The sequence below is a fragment of the Gracilinanus agilis genome, chromosome 1 (assembly GCF_016433145.1).
Source record: "Gracilinanus agilis isolate LMUSP501 chromosome 1, AgileGrace, whole genome shotgun sequence".
Taxonomy (NCBI): Eukaryota; Metazoa; Chordata; class Mammalia; order Didelphimorphia; family Didelphidae; genus Gracilinanus; species Gracilinanus agilis.
In genome coordinates this window covers 322273202-322292210 of record NC_058130.1, presented here as the reverse complement: position 1 = coordinate 322292210, position 19009 = coordinate 322273202, and the positions used below count along the sequence as shown (strand labels likewise).

Sequence of the window (19009 nt, the reverse complement as noted above, 5' to 3'; positions counted from 1 at the left end):
GAGAGTTTCAACAGATTACAAACTCAATGAGTCAATAGCTTGACATGGAAGACAAAAAATAAATAGCACAATTTAGGAACAGGGTACAGGCCTTGAGACCTGATAGTTCTGCTGTACTGTGCCCTCTCTGAGCTATTATCAGAGTGTTTTATTTAATTACAATATAATGCCACATTTTAGTAAAGGCATAGATAAGTTAAAAACAACCAAAGGAAGGCAAAGAGGATGGTGAAGAGACTCAAGATTGGGTTGTAGAGGACCTTTACTCTCAATATTACAAGGTCTAGGGGGGATGAGGAGTCAGAAAGAACAAAAGGAAATGCTAGAGAATAATCTAGCTGCTAGAGAGCAATCAATTACAGTGCTATAACAAGAAGCACTGAAGCTGACCAGCATTTTGAGCACTTATGAAACAAAGGAAGAAGATGCCAGGATCAGAATGATACAGGAACCAATTATCTAAAAAAAGTGGACCATATTAACCAATACTAAAAACTTCCAAAGAGAAACTTCATTGAATTTCTTAAGGGAGCCCAGGACAGAATAACAAAAAATAACTAGCAATTCCTCGATTGAAAGAAAATGGCAAAATAAGTTGTAGCACACGATTGTAATGGAATATTACTGCATTGTATCAAATGATGAGAAGGTTAATTTTTTTTAAAACATGGAAAGGCCTATATGAAATTATGCAGTGAAACCAGAAGAACCAAGAGAAAACTATATGCAACAGAAATAGTTTCAAGAATAACTTGTATATGTCTACCTCCACAGAAAGAACTGATATACAGAAATAACATGGTCTTATATATACATATATCTTTTCGTCAAATGATGCCTTCTCTAGAGAGAAGGAAGAGAAGAAAGGAGGAAGATGCCTGAGAATTTCAATATAACAAAAAAATCAATTTTAAAAAAAGAAAAAAATAACCTAAACTACAGATATTGGAAGAGTAATCTTGCCAATGGAGCCAGCAAGTAAATAGGTTAGAGGTCTGGAAGCCCATGGCACTTATTAGGAAAATTCTAGGGAGACAAAACCACAGAACAGATAGAATCAAGGAAAACAGATTACAAAAAGTTTTATAGGGGCAGAAGACAACCTATTATCTTTCTCATAGATAGCCACTTACAGTGCTATAACAAGCAACACTGAAAACGATTATCATTTTGAGCACTAACAAACCCAAGGAAGAGGACTCCAGAATCAAGAACTGGGAAGTGAGGTAAAGATCAAATAGAGCCTTGACCACTCCATCCAAAAGTATGAGATGGCCAAGAACTACATTAATAATATAAAGAAAAACCATGGGTCAAGAACCAACCAAAAGGAAAATATTTTCATGTAGAATATCATACTAGCTACAAGGAAAGTCTAAAAAAGGATTATATGAGTTACTGGGAGAAATTAAAAGATTATAAAAGAAATATAAACTATGGAGGAAAGACTTGGAAGTAGAATAAATACATCAGACCAAGAGACTATAAATACCTCACCAAAGTAGTAAATTGTTCTCTGAAAAATAAGGAGTGGTAAGAACTCAATGACTCTATGACACAAGAAGAAGTTCTGGAGAAAAAAGTCAAAAGATGAAAAAAATAAGAATACAAAGCTATCTATTATTTAAAAACAAAAACAGAACAAGCATAGGAAATGGACAAGAAGAAAAAATTCAAGAATTATCTGTCACTATGATAAACATGACTAAACAAAAAACCTGGATATCGGTATTTCACAAAATCATAAACTGCCTAGATCTATTAGAGGCAGTGGTTCCCAAACTTTTTTGGCCTACCGCCCCCTTTCCAGAAAAAAATATTACTTAGCGGCCCTGTCACGTACTATCACCACCCCCTTACAGTTATTCACAGCCCCCAAATGCACCTATGGCCATCACAGCTCCCCCCTGGATCACTGCAGCACCCACCAGAGGGCGGTAGCGTCCACTTTGGGAATCACTGTATTAGAGAGTAACTTGAAAATAGAAAGACTCTGTCACCACCTCCTGAAAGAAACTTCAAAATGAAAACTCCCAGGAATGTCATGGACAAAATTCAGAGTTTTTAAAGGCACAGAAACCAGACAATGCAAAAATTCAGAAAAGAAAGTAAGAATTCAACTACCAACAAATTACAGTCAGGATCACACAAACTTTGTCAGCTACCATTATAAAGGATAGATATTAGCATATGCTAAACCAATAGGCAAAAGATAAAACCCTTTCAACCTATTAATAACATATCCTGCAAAAGAGAGTATAATGTTTCAGGGTAAAAAAAAGAAAACTTTAGTAGAACAGATTTGTTTAAAGCATTCTTGATGAAAAAGTGAGAGCTGAGTAGAAACTTTGAAATGTAAAAACTAAAGTTTAAAAAAACTAAAAAGATAAATACATTTGTAAACTTTGAGGAAGCTGAAAGACCCTGAAGTGCTTACATTCTAATGAGAGAGAAGAAGCAAGTGTCTCTTTAGAGTTCTAACATCTTTAAGGGCCCTAAAAGAAATTTAAAAAGACAAACAGCTTGAGGATGGTTTGATTTGATTTCAACAGTCTTAAGAAAGAAAAGGGAAGGAAGAGAGTAATAAAGGAAGGGGAGAGAACTTATTGTTTTTACAAAACTATGGAGATACCAAAGATGTAAGGGAGATAAGGCAACAGGCATCACACAAATCTCACTTTAAACTGGTCAAAGGAAGGTTGAAGACGTAAACACAGAGTTTGGTGTCGAAATCTATTAAACCGGGAAATATATATATTTCCAGCTTCTGTCTCTCACTTGATGGTCCCACATCACTAAATGCCTTTTGGATATCTTAAATGAAGGTTTCGTAGGTACCTAAAATCCAACATGTCTAAAACAAAATTCTTTTATCTTTTCCCCTGAAACTTCTATCTAACTTCATTTTTGTTGTCAAGGCTGCCATCATCCTACCTGGTTTATAAACTCAGCATCATCTTCAACTCATTTTCACTTGATCCACAAAGCCAACATGTTGCAAAATCTTGTTTATCTCTTCAAATATCTTCTCATATTTATCCTCTCTTCTCCATTCACAGAATCATCTCTCTGGTTAGCTCTTATCTTGACTGTTGCAATAAACTTTTAGTCAGAGTTTTTTTAGTCAGAGCGCCAAGGTGATTTTTCCAAACCATTTGAGCCACAATGGTTTTCTATTACTTCTAGGCTCCAGTAGTTAGCCTAGTTAGTAGTTAGTAACTAGTCCTCTAATTAGCATTTCAAGTTATTCATAAACTATTCTTTTTTCATCTTTCCATTCTTCTTATAATTTACTTTCCTCCACACACTCTATGATCTAGTTATACTAGCCCACTTGGTGATCCTTCAGTTCAAACCCCATCTCCTCTCTCTCTGCCTCTGCATTAGCTATGAACCAGTCCTAAATTGTTCTGTCCTATCTCCACTATATCCACTATCTTCCCTGACTTCAAATTCTACATTCTATGAGAGTCCTTTCTTACCTCTCTTCCGTATCAGTGTCTCTCCTCCTCAGATTACTTTCTATCTATTTAAATATAAAGGTTTCCTCTCCCATTAGAATTTAAGCATTTTGAGGACAAGAGCTGCCTTTCTTTGTATTATCAATGCTAAACATAGTACCTGACACACGTTAATCATTTAATAATTGTTCAGTAACTGACAGACTTAAGATTTAATCAAAAAAGGATGAGTAGCAACCATGAACTCAAAACAATAGTGAAGAGACATTTCACTGTTATGCTTAAAAACAACAAAGAATTTTAGAAAAGTTGGCAATGATAGTGCTCTGGTAATTATTCAATCAGATTGGAAAGGAGTATACATACATACTCAGATAAGTATGGTGGTTTTACAAAAATAGACACTTTTAAAATACAAAAACCTCACAAGCTAATGTAGAAAATAAATATATAAAAGCATCCTATACAGGCTGCAAGGCAATAAAAATTATATTAAACCCATGGTGTGTCTATTTAAAAAAGAAAAGATTAAAAATCAATTGGATATTAAATAGTTTAATCCTAAAGAACTTATGCAACAAAGAACCAACCATAGTGGGAAAAAGAATTTAAATAAAATTACAACAAAGAGACTACACCAAAATTTTTAGGCTGATGTCCAGGTAGTAACTTTTCCTTATAGGAAAATTTATATCTTTAAATTCTAAATTTTATCAGCAAAAGAGAAAATGAATAGATCTATGAGTTGGGCATATACATTTTAAAAATAGGAAACAAGTCAAAAAATTTAACTGTCAGATTTAAAAATCTGAAAAGCAAAGGTAAAATTAACAAAACTGAAAGTAATAACAAATTGAAAAAACTAGTAAGAGATTGATAGCTATTTAGTCTGATTTTAGAAAAAGGAAAATCAAACTATCAATATAAAAAGTACAAAAGAATTCACAATAAATGAAGAAAAAAGGAAACTATCAGAAAATATTTTAAATTATATTATAAATTATAAATTTATATTTATATATTTTAATTATATTATAATATAATTTATATAACATATATAAATTATGAAAATATTTATATGTTAATAAATTAGGCAAGAGATTAATATTTAGAAAATATATCCAGATTAATGGAAGAGAGTTCAAATAACTCAATTTTAGAAAGGGAAACTGAAAAATTCTTACTTCAGGCTTGACACTCTATCCACTGTGCCACCCACCTGCCCTAAAGCCTATTCTAATCATTACACTATGCTGATCCAAAAAAGTTTACACAATGAGCATAAATATATAATAAATATAAACATAACAGACCTTATTAGTAACAATAATTAAATACATAAGTTATAAATAGATGATTATGATACTTTTGATAAAATTCAATACCAATTTCTGTTTTTTTAAAGGCATAAATAGATTATAGAAATGAATTATGTAAATAAATAGACCTTTCCTTAATAAGGAAAATAGTACACATCTAAATCTCATAGCCAACATTAAATGAAAAGAAAGGCTAAAAAAGCTTTCCCAGTATTAACAGGGATAAAGCAAGGATGTCCATTTTTATATCTTATGGAGCTAGAAATATTAGGTATAACAATAAAACAAGAAAAAAGATATTGCACAGTTAATTGGAAACAAAATTGCAATTTGCAGATGATATGATGGTCTAGAGAAACTACTACAACAAGGCTAGAGGACAGGAAAAAAAGCTTCCTTCTCATCTCTACCACCTAGCTTCCGTGGCTTCCTTTAAGCCTCTGCTAAAGGCCCATCTTCTATAAAAGGACTTTCTGGATTCCCCTCTAAAGTGAATACCTGTTGATTATCTCTCCAATTTACTCTATATTTATCATGCTTGTACGTTATTGTTTGCATGTTGTCTCCCCTTTAGAGAAGGGACTGTGTCCTTTGCCTTTCATATACCTGGGGCTTAGCACAGTGCCAGGCACATAGCAGGTACATAATAAATACTAGCTGATTGATATACACATTAGGTAGAACTGTGAATTCGCCCAACAATTCTGGAAACCAATTTGGAATTATGCTTCAAAAGTCATTAACCTGTGCCTAATCCTTTGATCAAAAGACACCCTAATACAAGGCCAATACCCCAAAGAAACCAAAGAATGAGGAAAAAGATCCATTCGTGGTACAAAAACATTCATGGTGGCACTTTCTGTTGAAGGAAAGAAAATCATAAACAAAGGGGCTCCTATCAGATGAGAAAAAACTGAACAATCACATAAGATTAAAGAATTGTTGCAATGTAAGTAATGGCAAAAGGATCAATTTCAGAGGAACTCAGGAAGACTTCATGAACTGATGCAGGGTAATTACCTTCTTTCTGTAGGACAGAGGGATAGATTCCTTTCTCCCTTCTTACCCTAACCCAGCATTCTCCCCAACCAGTGATGCCTACAGTGAAACTTCTTACAAAATTTCAACGGAAGGGGTAATAACAGTGGGATAGATAGCAAGGAGAGAAACCTGATCAAAAGAAAGTGTTAACAGTAGAAAGATAAGTAGCCCTTAGTCTCTATGCTCAGAATTTTGAGAGCTGAAAAGGAATTTTCACATTAATTTGTACAACTTCCTCATGAAAAAAGAAACAGGAAATTAGGAGCTGGTTTAATAGTAACAAGTTTCCCTGGTACCAATTTAACTATAAGAAATCCCAGTCCTTTGTATGGAATGCTCATACAATAGTGCCCCTTCTTCCCAGTCAACATCCTGCTAAGGTCCTTGTCCCAGCCACAGGGAAACACTGTCCAGGAAAAAAGTAGCTAGGTAAGGCTTTGCCAACTTTTACAACAAATTTTTTGAGTGAATTTACAATCCATTCCCACTCCTTGTACCAAATCTATCCACAAGATCTTCCAAACTGATTTCTGTCCTTAGAATTTTATTGAATTCGAACCATCCAAGAATAACCAGAAGTCAGTATTAGGGGGTCCGAAGTAAAGAGTGCTGACTCTGAAGAAACTGGGTTCAAATCTCAGCTCTCCCATCCCACTATTTGCATCACCATGAGTTCATGATTACTCAGAGTTCATAATAATAGGCCTTAAAGAGTCACTAGATGATAGACTTTGAGAATCCCTCTTATAGAATTATACTATTATGCTGAATCCTACAAATTCTTATTCTTTAAAGAAAAAGGTTGAACTTTAAAGTATTCTTAGATCTACAGTTTCCATGCCTTCTTAACGTTCTATAAGTGTTATGCAGCATTTAGTCAGTAAGAGGGAGTAGGACAATAGCCTAGACATTGGAACAGCATTAACAAAGATTGTAGAGAATGTCTGTCAATGGCTGAAAGTAGACTGCCGATCAGGAAAAGCTCACAACAGAGATCTGGTCTGGATATAAAGATCTGAGCAAACTGCTCAGAGTTGTTAATAGAAGCTATGGGAGTGAATAAGGCTGTAAGAGTACAAAAGAGGATCAGAGGAACTTTGGGGAATATCTATTTGAAGAGTTTAGGTGGGGGGGGCAGCTGGGTAGCTCTGCAGATTTAGAGTCAGGCCTAAAGACAGGAGGTCCTAGGTTCAAATCCAGCCTTGGACACTTCCCAGCTATGTAACCCTGGGCAAGTCACTTGACCCTCATTGCCCACCCTTACTACTCTTCCACCAAGGAGCCAATACACAGAAGTTAAAAGTTTAAAAAAAAAAGTTTGGGAAGTGACAGTGTTTAGAAAAATAGGAAAAGAGCTTAATGTCTCTGAAGCCAAGGGAGAAGAAAATATTCAGAAAGAAGGGTTCACCAATAATATTTCATCTCAGAGATGTCAAGGAGGATAAGGACTGAAATCAACTATATCAGATATTGTTTGGAATTTGCTTGAAGAGTTTTTTAGAATGCATGCTATCTTGGAGGATTAGAATAGGTTTTTAGTAAATACATTAAAATATAACAGAAAGGGCAAATACATAGGAGAGGGCAAAAAGGGAGATGAAATTGTTATGTGCAAAACACCTAGTGTTCATTATAATTGCAAAATATTTATTGGACTTTGAAGGACACATGAAAAAGTTTCATAAATTACAAAAAATGCTTATGAGAACCTAAAGAATCACCTTCCAAATTCTTTATTTTCACTGGAGAGTAAAGGATGTTTGTCCAAAAAGTGTTATCAAGAATTTAATAATTAAAAGATATTTTTAAAATATTAGAAAAGCAATATAGAGGCCTATAGCTCAGAAAAAGCTGAGTTTAAGTCCCATCTCTTACAGGTACTAGCTGAATGGCTGCTGGGACAATCATTTAACCTCCCAGTTTCCTAGGCAATTCTCCAAATCTACCAGTTACCATGTCTTCATAGGAAGTTTAATGCACAAATAAAATTATAGGTCCAGTCCTTTCTATTAAAACCAAAAATTTTAAAATAGGATGATTGCTACATTAGTTTACTCAGTTTTCATTCATACACAAGACTATGTCACTAAGTTTTTAATATTAACAAGGTGAGCTTTACCCTAATAATAACTTTAAAATTTTTGCCTCATAGGTTAAAACTGGTACTTTATATCTGTCCTTTCTCTTCCATTTCCAAATGCCATCCCACTAATTATTATAAAACATACCTAGATTATTTTCCTAGCTAATTTCTCTGCCTCCAGCCTTTGCCCTCTCCAATTATCTTGTATGTCATCATATTAATCTTTAGAGACATCTAGGTGGCATTGGCTCTAGACTCAATAAGACTTGAGTTCAAAACTACCCTCAAATGCTTAATAACTGTGTGTGACCCTAGCTAGATAAGTCACTCTGTTGGCCTCAGATCCCTCAATAGTAAAATGAGGATAACAATAGTACTTAGCTCCCATGATTACTGTGAAGAGCAAATGAAATAATATCTGTAAAGAACTTCGCAAAGAGGTTGGTATACAGTAGGCAACTAATACTTATTTCTATTCTATCCTTCCTGAAACATTAATTTCATTAGTCATTCTCCTGGTAAACAATCTTTAATAGACCTCAATTATAGACTAAAACCAGAAATTCAAGGATTATTACATTGTGATCTCAACTGGTTTTTCTAATTTTGTCTTACTTTCTCCTGTTTCCCCTTCCTTTTCTCATGAATCTCTCTACTTCTTGATGAAACAGGTAATAAACATGCACAGTGTTGTAGATCTAGAACAAAGGGAGGACTAAAGAGATCAGCCAGTAAAAACTCCATATTTTATATATGAGAAAAATGAAGAATCTCCTACCTTTGCTGATGCTATTTTCCCCTGCATTAAAACCTTTAAGTCCTAGTTCAAGATCTAAATTTCCAAGAAGCATTTCTTGATTTCAGCTTACAATGATTTCTCTTCGTTTCTGCATATTTCTAGCACTTACAAGAATACTGGTGGTTGACAATTATATAGCACTTTTTAAGTTTTGCAAAATGCTTTACATATATTATTTCATGAAGAACCTCACAAAAAATCTAAGGGGTTTGGGCAGCTGGGTAGCTCAGTGGAGTGAGAGTCAGGCCTAGAGACAGGAGGTCCTAGGTTCGAACCCGGCCTCAGCCACTTCCCAGCTGTGTGATCCCGGGCAAGTCACTTGACCCCCATTGCCCACCCTTACCAATCTTCCACCTATGAGACAATACACCGAAGTACAAGGGTTTAAAAAAAAAAAATCTAAGGGGTTTGATTTTATAGATGAGAAAATGAAGCTAAGAAAGAATAAGGGACTTGCCCAGAGTTACAAAGCTAGTAAATATCTGAGAATTTGAACTTCCTGACACCAAATCTAGCATTCTATTCACCATGCAACCTAGCTATCCCATTTATTGCCTATATTAATCTCCAGATACTTATTATTTGCCTTGTGTTACTTATTATTTAACTTTTCTTATATTTATGTACCATTTCCCTAGCTACCCCACTTAAAAACAAAGATGATATGACTGCTTTTTCTCCCTTTGCCCTTCCAGCCTTGATTGGAACAATAATTTTAAGTTTCTGAAACCCAGGGAAGTACAAAAATAAACAGAATACAAGGGTGAACCATATAAAATCACATATTTAGAGCTGGACTTAAAGGTTATCTAGCCCAAATCCAAATCCCAAAAGGGAACTGAGGGCTAGAAAATCTAAGTGACTTTCCCAAAGACATATCGCTAATAAGTGGTAGAAGTGTAGGCGTATCTGACTTTAAAACCAGACTCTTTTAATGCACTATGTTTTCTCTTCAATGGGACGTAACCATAGCTTGCATGGGCAAGTTAATTTTATTTGAATATAATTCCTGCCTATGGTAATCTTTCAACTCAATCCACTAAAATGCAGAAGTTGGAGGACTCTTATCAAATTTAGCTCTCTAAGGTTAGAACTACCATGTATACTACATGTATGTACACATGTATATACATAATATATACTTAAAAATGTATATAAAAGATTCACAGTTCCATCACACAATTTTTGTTCTTTGTATATATAAATATAAATATATATATAAACACACATATATAAATATAAATATTTGTGTTTAAAGTTTATATGTTTAAGTCCAAATTTAAAAAATATTTGACACTCAAGTTTTACATACAGGGAATTGACTTACTTCCAAATAATCTCAATTGCACGGTATCAAAATACTCAAAAGTTGCAGTTTAGGACCAGCAGGTGGTTTCAGTGGACTAATAAAAGGAGGGGGCACTTCTGGTACCATTGAAGCACTATAATGATCCCAGTGGGAAAACATTAATATTTTAAGTTAGTCTGCCCAAGTGGTTCTACCTTTATTTCTATGGAATTTTCTCCAATTGCAAATAGGGAATTGTGATAAAATATACAAGTCTTATCTCGGAATTCCCTAGTATAGAAAACATAATAAAGGAGATTCTCTATTGTGTATATAGTATTTTGCAGTGCTGATAGTTTAGAAACCGTCATCCTGCTAGCACTTTGGACTCTCAAAAAAAGATTTATTCCATAAGAATAGAATTTGGTATACTTCAATGTGGTGGGACATTGTATTAGACAAAAATATCAACTTTAAATGAAACATTGTTACTAATAGTAGAAATTCCATAGGAAAAGCATAAGTCTTGACACAAGAGAAGGAAGCTGCTTCTATACCTAGTTTATAACTTTTAACCTTGACATAATTTCCTGGTGAATTTTTGTACTATTAAATAGTGATAATCTTCTCTTATAATAGGAAGCCATTTAATATTTCTTCTAATAATGTATAACATTTTTAAAAGAAAAGAAAAACTGACTGCAATAATGCCATCTTTAACATTCTTATTCCTCTATGAGATGTATATTAATGTTAAAGTTTCTTACATAGATGCAAAATTTAAATACATCTAAAAATATTTAAGACCTTCTGACAAACATATAACTTGTAAAATCCTTATTTTATTTCCTTCATGTTAAGATTACATTATTTTGAAGTAGTCTACATGTATATGATTTACCATGAAAATAACAGTTAAGATTATATGTAGGTTAGAGACCAGATTAGGAATGATAAATTTAATGAGTCAAAATAATACTCCTCAAATGTGTTCTAGAGTCACAAAAAAATCATGGAAATAAATGCCATTTAACTTCCACCTTCCTTATACCATCAATTTTAGATATCATTCTACAAATCAGATTTTATGGTATCTTGGTAATCTTATTCCTACATCAAAACTGCACATGGAGGGCAGCTGGGTAGCTCAGTGGAGTGAGAGTCAGGCCTAGAGACAGGAGGTCCTAGGTTCGAACCCGGCCTCAGCCACTTCCCAGCTGTGTGACCCTGGGCAAGTCACTTGACCCCCATTGCCCACCCTTACCAATCTTCCACCTATGAGACAATACACCGAAGTACAAGGGTTTAAAAAAAAAAACTGCACATGGAAATCTATTGCTGCAATAATTTTGCTCTTTTTTACATTTTTTCCTTTTTACCTTCTCAGTACTAGTTACTACAGACCACCTGTTATAAGTGTTAATTCGTTCTGTTTTATATTACAAATATGAACTCCTCCAACAAAGAAATTAACAAGGGATCATTTTTAAAGATCCATAAGAAACACTATTTTTAAAGTACTAATTGAATATTAATTATTTTCTCTACTGGAACAATATCAATTTTTATGCAAATATCCCAGATTTAGAAAGGAAAAAAGAATGATGAGAGGGAAGGATGTTGGTAGGAAACTGTCCTACTCCCAACACAGAATAGATGTTCTTGGGTCCAACTAGAAACATTTCTAAGTAATAAAACCTAAAAAATGATCAAAAGATGAAAAATTTAAAGCTTGCTGGTATACTCAAAGATTGTCTAATCACAGCTCTCTCATTTTACAATTGAGAAAACTAAAGCCCAAGGAATTTAAACAGCTTGCCCTAGTCATACGATGCTTCCCAAAAGATCTTAAGTTACCACCAGTCAGTTTTGTAGTATACAGAATTGGGGGATATAGTTTTTTCTAGCTTAGGCTGAGTTCCAAAAGCTGTTAGGCTTTTGGAATCTTGAGGAGAAAAGGCAGTTGGCTGGATCTTCCGTGGAGGGAGGTTGTGAATCAGCTGAGCTGTCTCTGACCTAACTTTAATATTGAAATTGAGTCTAGCTTTGACATATTTAATTAAGAAATTATTATTTAGAAAAATCCTTTATATCTTCCTTTCCCATTACCATCCCTGCCTTTTCCCTCCCTTACCTATATATTGTGAAGTTAATAAGGAGAGGAGTTAAATCTGTGAAGGGTTACCTAATTGACAGCCTTAGTTATAGTTGGTCAGTCATCATTTATTCCCTTTAGATAGCACCTAGTAAAAACTGAGTTTAAGGCAGGTCCTTACTCAGACTCCATCTTTACTTCCCTTCCCCCACCTGAGGTTCCTGAGACAACTGATAGGGCTTTCCTTTGATCCACTTTCCTAACAAACATCCTTTAAACAAAATAAACCCTTTTGTGTTTCAATAGCCCTATTAGTGTAATTTGTCTGTTAGTTATTAAGTGGGAAGAAGAGGGAAAGAGACAACATACTCTGGGCTTAGAGGGAAGCCAGGCATCCATCTTGAAGGAAGGTGTTACTTCAAAATAGGTCCCTTCCTGTGAAATTAACTAAAGCCTGTTTGTTAATTTCAGTCTAGTCTATTTCCCTCAGCTTGTGTTTGAGTCTAAGTCCCAGTCTGTAAGCCTGCTGTGTTTGTCTGTTTAGTTTAACTTCTCTTCTCCCTAAAAGATCTCTGTTTCCCTTCTGTGTTATACTCCTGACTTCAGTCCTATTATACCCTGAATCTCCTTTAATCCCAGCCTACCTGAAACCGAGATTACCCACTTAGCAAGTCTCCAACATCCTCCTTTCAATTTCCCTTATCCCAAACACCTTTCCTCAAATTACCCACATAACAGTTTACAAATTGCTTTTCATATTTTAAAATGTCTAATATTCACATCTTTAGAAAATGCAAAGTACAGTACTATCTATACCCTAACTCCAAAATAAATAAACATATTTTATCCCTATTTTCTTGAAATCTGACATTAAGAGGAAAGAAAAAATCAGTACTATAATCCAAAAAGAAAATTTTTTAAAATAATTTTTATTTTTTAGAAAAGTTATCATGGTTACATGATTCATGTTCTTACTTTCCCCTTCACCCCCAGACCTACCCACCCCCCAACAGCCAATGTGCATTCAAAAAGAAATTTCTGATGAAACACTAGTGAGAAGTTTTCATAAATCACTGACTTTGGAAAAACTTAACTTTTATAAAATTATTCCCCAATTTTCTAAAAGATTTTCATAAATATCTAAAGTTTATTAACTTTATTTAACATAGAAATCATCTCCTTTGTGTGACTACTAAGAAAAACAACTTCTAATGGTTCTCTTCCTCTTCAAAATGATTAAACCTCAGGGGCAGTTGGGTGGCTCAATGGATTGAGAGCCAGGCCTAGGTTTAAATCTGGCTTCAAACATGTCCTTGTTGTGTGACCCTGGATAAGTCACTTAACTCCCATTGCCTAACTCCTTACCACTCTTCTGCCTTAGAACCAATACATAGTATTGATTTGGAGGATAAGGGTTTAAAAAAAAATGATTAAACCTCTCACATCTATTAGATATCTGAAAAAGCAACTGAAACACTTAAATCATATCCCCTATTCTATTCAACAGTTTACACATGTAATATTAGCAATAAGTACAAAAAATAATCCTCAGGGTTTGTCAAATAGAATCTTTTAAGAAAAAGCATATTAATCTGATCCTAACTTCCAACTTGACAAGTAAAAAAAAATCTAAAATTCCTACTGTTTAAATATCTTCCTTTACATGATTCAGATATTTATATGATTGGCAGATATGAAAGTATATTATTTTGATAAAACAGAAAAACATCTAAAATTCTTCCACAGAGAAAACATAATTATGAATGCTATTTAAAAAAGAGAAAAATAAACTTGTAGCTAAAAAAAATTCTATGACATATCTCATTCTGATGAATGTGGAAGTCAAGTATTTTGGAGTACAACACACAAAGATCTCTCTAAATAAAGATTCCTGAAGCATGAAACAAAGATTTTATAAACTACTAAGTAACTCAACTAACAAAAATGTTAATGTTCTTAACTTTTATATAATTTGTTAAAAATTAATCTCATCTCAATTTTAAACTTTAAAAATTATCACCTTACTCCAAAAAAGAATCATTATAAAATTAATTAGTTCTCAGAAATAAGATGGTATGGCCCAAATAAATTCTCAATCTAATCATATGTCTCTGACCTGAAAGTAGAGTAATTTGCCACATTATGATAGAAGATCTAGAAATATTTGGAAAAGAAACAAACTTTGATATAATATTCTCTATGCAGTTTTTTAAACAAGAGATTCTTTGGTTCAGTTTCAATAGCTCTGATTCACTGGCAATACTCAGTATCTTATCCTCTATGTTAGGGTTTATATGGGGAAAAAGAACATTTCTGTGAAATAGGAAAATGATTTAGAACCATCCATGGAATTTAAGAAAGGTGACTCTTCACTGCTTTACTCGGATACAGTCATTACACAAATGTCTTCAGTGACTTTTGATCTAAAAATTTACCCAATGACTAAAGGCTAAACACATATAGAATTTTAAAACTCTAAATTTCTTTTAAACTATTTAATACTTTGATACAAAATTTGCATTTCTAGCAATAGTCTAGATTTAGATACTTTCTCCAAATCAAAAAATTTAAACACAGCCATAAAAACATATACAATGGGGTTTTTTTGTACCTTAAAGCATCCACATTGTAAAATACAAGCACTGTGGAAATGTGACTAATGATCCAGTCCTTTAACCAAATATAATAGGACTACTGAGAAGCTTTATCTTTCATTGTAAAACAGCTTTCAACTCACTCAAATTCTTGTAATTGACTCAATATTAGTCCCTGTGCTACAGTTTGCTCAAGTTTTTTTTTTTAAATCTACACAATGTTGAAACTTTAAAGTTTCTAAGACTTTCACTCCTAACCAAAAATCTTAAGACTTTAGCACTTATTTTTAAGTCATTAAATTTTCCCACCCCTTCCTTCCCATCTTATTCATAACTGAAAAATCAGTGGGCACAAAAACTGAGGAACTGTAAAGGCTTTATGAGACAATATGGATAACTATGAATTAAAGGTGGCATTCAGAGTAAATTTAGTTTATATATAAATATATTTGGCACATATTTAGGTACTTATTAATTTTCCATATATCTCCAACCTATGTGTTCTCTCTGTCATAAATATTTTAGAATTATTCAGAGTAATTTCACAAGCTGCAAGAAAGCTGAAAGAAAAAAAAAGATTTGGGGAAAAAATGATTTAGGAATAGAAACAGGCCAATGGCTTAGAATGAAAAATCAGATTGGGTTGCTTTAAGAGTAAGACTGGAACCCTCAATAGTCTTAGAGATAGGGTAAATATGGCTCATATAAAGCTGAAAACAGATAGAAATGAAGAATATATAAGTTTTGGAGATTCTGTGTCTTTTTTTATGTGTTCCATTTTATTTGCCTTCTATTTTGTCCTATTATAAATTCCCTTATAGTCATTGGTTCTATATTTGATTAGTCAAATATTTCAAGGAAAACTACTAGAGCAATAAAATGATGCTTTTTTCACCTTCAAATGAATTAAATATTTAAGGTATATACTACCACAATTCCAGGACTTCTACAAAGCCCAATTCTACTAGTAATGATTGCAGAAAATTCTGATTCAACTGATTTATATGCTATTTTAGAATTAAGTAGGGCTATTGTCCTATGTAATCAATGGAGACATGTGTTTGACTAATAAGCTGGTACAGACAATAAGAAAATGAACAGAAGCCAGACAGAGGTCATTCCAACTAGACTCTACACATAGATAATGAAAGGCATACCAAATATACTATAGCTAAGATGAAAGATAGGCTGTAAATAGTATCATGGTTGGTGTTAAAGGAATTTTTAGATTCCTGCATACCTCAAACAGCTGAAGACAGGAAAAGAGTAGATTTTCTCATATTCTACAGGCTCTTTCAAAAACCACTTTCCCTCATCTTCCCTTCCTCCATTGTTGTAGAGGGTCAGAATTGAGGGAAACTAGATAGCATTCTAAGCCCTTCAGTACATTCTGTCCCCTCTATGATGGAGAGACAGCAAGCTATTGGGACCTTGCAGGGTTGGCATTGTTTGGTGACTTTCACAAGAGCTCAGTTAAGACTAAACCAAGTCAGTTCAATGCTAGAGTGTGTGGGACTTTTACTCCTATATTATTAGCTAGTGCTGACAGTAAAAGCAAAAGGTGAAATGTTTTCATATGATCAATAATTTGCCTTCCCATTAACAAATATTCTTTTCTATCCTCTCAACAGGTATCTAGGACAGTATCATGATCTAAAAAAATGTATGTAAAAATATTTTTAACAAAACATTATTTTACATGTGTAAGTACAAATAAATCAATATTACACTTTATAAATAAGTGAAATAAACTTGAATAAAATGAAAAGCAGAACACGAAGTGACAATATTTTAGCACCACAATATTTCAAAAGTAAGAAATCAGTATCAGATGTACTGAAATGCAACATCTATGACATTTGGAGGACAACAGTCGGTAAGGTTAAAATATTTTCATTATGCTTTATCTAGTCTGACTGCTGATTATGAGAGGACACATTCTGCTTTAATGGAGTTTAAGAAATTGAATTATATGATGATTTTTAACTACTGAAGTAGTTCTAGTTCTATCAGCTAAAATCCATAGAGATTTAAATGCTTGAACTAAATTTGCTACTACAATTATCAAAATATGGATATCTTATGCATGCTTTTCAGCTAATTTGGATGATTAGTGCTTTGATACAGTATACCATTTTGCTTTGTAAAGATGCAGGCAGATACAGCTTTGTACTACATACCAAGTCTAAATTCTACTTTAGTTTCAAGGGTGTTTTCCTAGATCAACTAATTTTCAAAATATGGCCAGTCCAGTGTGCTTTTCACATTTTGAATACTCCAGATTGATGCTTGCTCAGTATCTCTAAAAAGTCAGATTCTAAGAGAAAAATAAAAGCTTCAGGTTTTTTGAAAGCTCTCTTCCAAATTGAGACAAATTCTACAGGCAGGTACTAAAAAAGGAAAACAAATTCACCAACCATCATTTGAAATGACCATAAATGGAACAAAAGGATACATTGCAAAAGTCAAAACAAGAAGGCACCAGACAATGCTGATATTCATTTCCTGTGTAGGTTTCATCAAACTGTAGTAGACTTCAGTTACAAGATACACAACTGTAGCTGCCACAGTGAAATCCACCAGCCACTGATATTCAGGAAAATAATGCAATGCTGAAAAATAAAGGTTTTTGAACACAAAAGTTTTGTGAAAACTTTCATCCGCTTTCATCAACAGGATATGGATGTATGCTTCTTTATTAAACATATTAAATTCTAATTGTATGACAAAGAGTCAAAGGATAGGAATAAGTAATTTTCAGATGAAGAAATCAAAGCTATCAATAATGCAAATTAAAACGATGAGATACCACCTCCCACCTCTCAGGCTGGACAATATGGCAGTAAAGGGAAGTGGTAAATGTTGCAAGGGATGTGGCAAAATTGGGACACTAATGCATTGCTGGTGGAGATGTGATCTAATCCAACCATTTTGGAGGGCAATTTGGAACTATACCAAAGGGCTATAAAACTACACATACTCTTTGATCCAGTAATGTCACTACTAGATCTGTATCCCCAAAACATAATAAAATAGGGACAAGGAACCGCTTGTACAAAAATATTTATAGCAGCTCTGTTTTGCAGTGGCAAAGAATTGGAAATTGAAGGAATGTCCATCAACTGGGGAACGGCTGAACAAATTATGGTACATCTTGGTGTATGGAATACTATTGTGCAATAAAAAACGATGAGTAGGATGATTTCAGAAAAAGCTGGAAAGATCTGCATGAATTAATGCAGAGGGAAATAAGCAGAAGTGGGTGAACACTGAACACAATCAACAGCGATATTGTATGATGATCAGCTATGATAACTTGGCTACTCTCAGCAATAAAATGATCTGGGATAATCCTGAAAGACAAATGACAGGGAATGCTATCCATCTCCAGAGAAAGAACTATTGGAGTTGTCTTTCACATCAGGGTATTTACGGTTTTATTTTGGGGTTGGCTTATGTATTAGTTTACTCTTAAACAATGATCAACATGGAAGTGTGTTTTGCATGTCAATAAAAATAAAATTAAAAAAAATTCTAACTGGACTTATAAAAAAAAATTTGTAACATGAAGATGCTAAAATCCAATAATACAGGATCATACATTCAAAATTAAATGCTACAAATTTTAGGATCTCATGCCTTAATCAATCAAAAGAAACAAACTGATGACCTAATATATTTAAATTTATGTTAAAATATTTATTGCTATAAATATGTTATTTAATAACTGGTTACTTTTAAGAAAACTGCAAAGCATTATGTTTTTTTAAGAGATTTCCATTTATGACAACATCTTATCCTAAGGATACATGTAAGCCTGAGTAAAGTATGTTGTCTTTTGAGCTTTCCTTCATAAAGAGACATCATTTTAACATCAATGACAGTGCAAGTTACCAAAAACGAGTATTTTTTTTCTAGTGGTGGTTCCTTACTTAAGCATCAAGAAATACTTTAGATTCCACAAAACCACTCTCTTCAGTTCCAAATATTCTATCTCCTGATTTCCGCATTACAAGTAACATACCCTGAATGTGAACATGCTTTCTGCTTCCTTTTAGTTTCCAAATTCCTTAAATATGCCTCCCATAGGGATCCTTTAAAAATGACCTATGCTTATATTAACCGTATCCTTCCTAAGTTCTGCCACTTGGGAAAGGACAGATCAAAAATCTAAGGAGGATCAGGAACTTGAAATTGAATGGGAATTTTTTTTCCCCTTCCTTTTATTCTTACGCTGTTAAAAACTCCTGAGATTAAGTAGAAATCATTAATCCTGTTATAGAATTTAGCCCAATGGTACCCACATAGGTGTCTAAAAAAAAAACCATA

General features: G+C 33.5%; 1 protein-coding gene across 1 annotated transcript in view; it reads right to left on the bottom strand.

Annotated features, from left to right (window-relative positions):
- TMEM161B (transmembrane protein 161B) overlaps positions 1 to 19009 on the bottom strand; it is a 95230-nt gene that overhangs the window by 19620 nt on the left and 56601 nt on the right. Inside the window, exon 5 of the mRNA XM_044657658.1 lies at positions 17136 to 17292. Coding sequence (XP_044513593.1) covers positions 17136 to 17292 — 157 coding nt within the window. The remainder of the gene's footprint in view (positions 1 to 17135; positions 17293 to 19009) is intronic.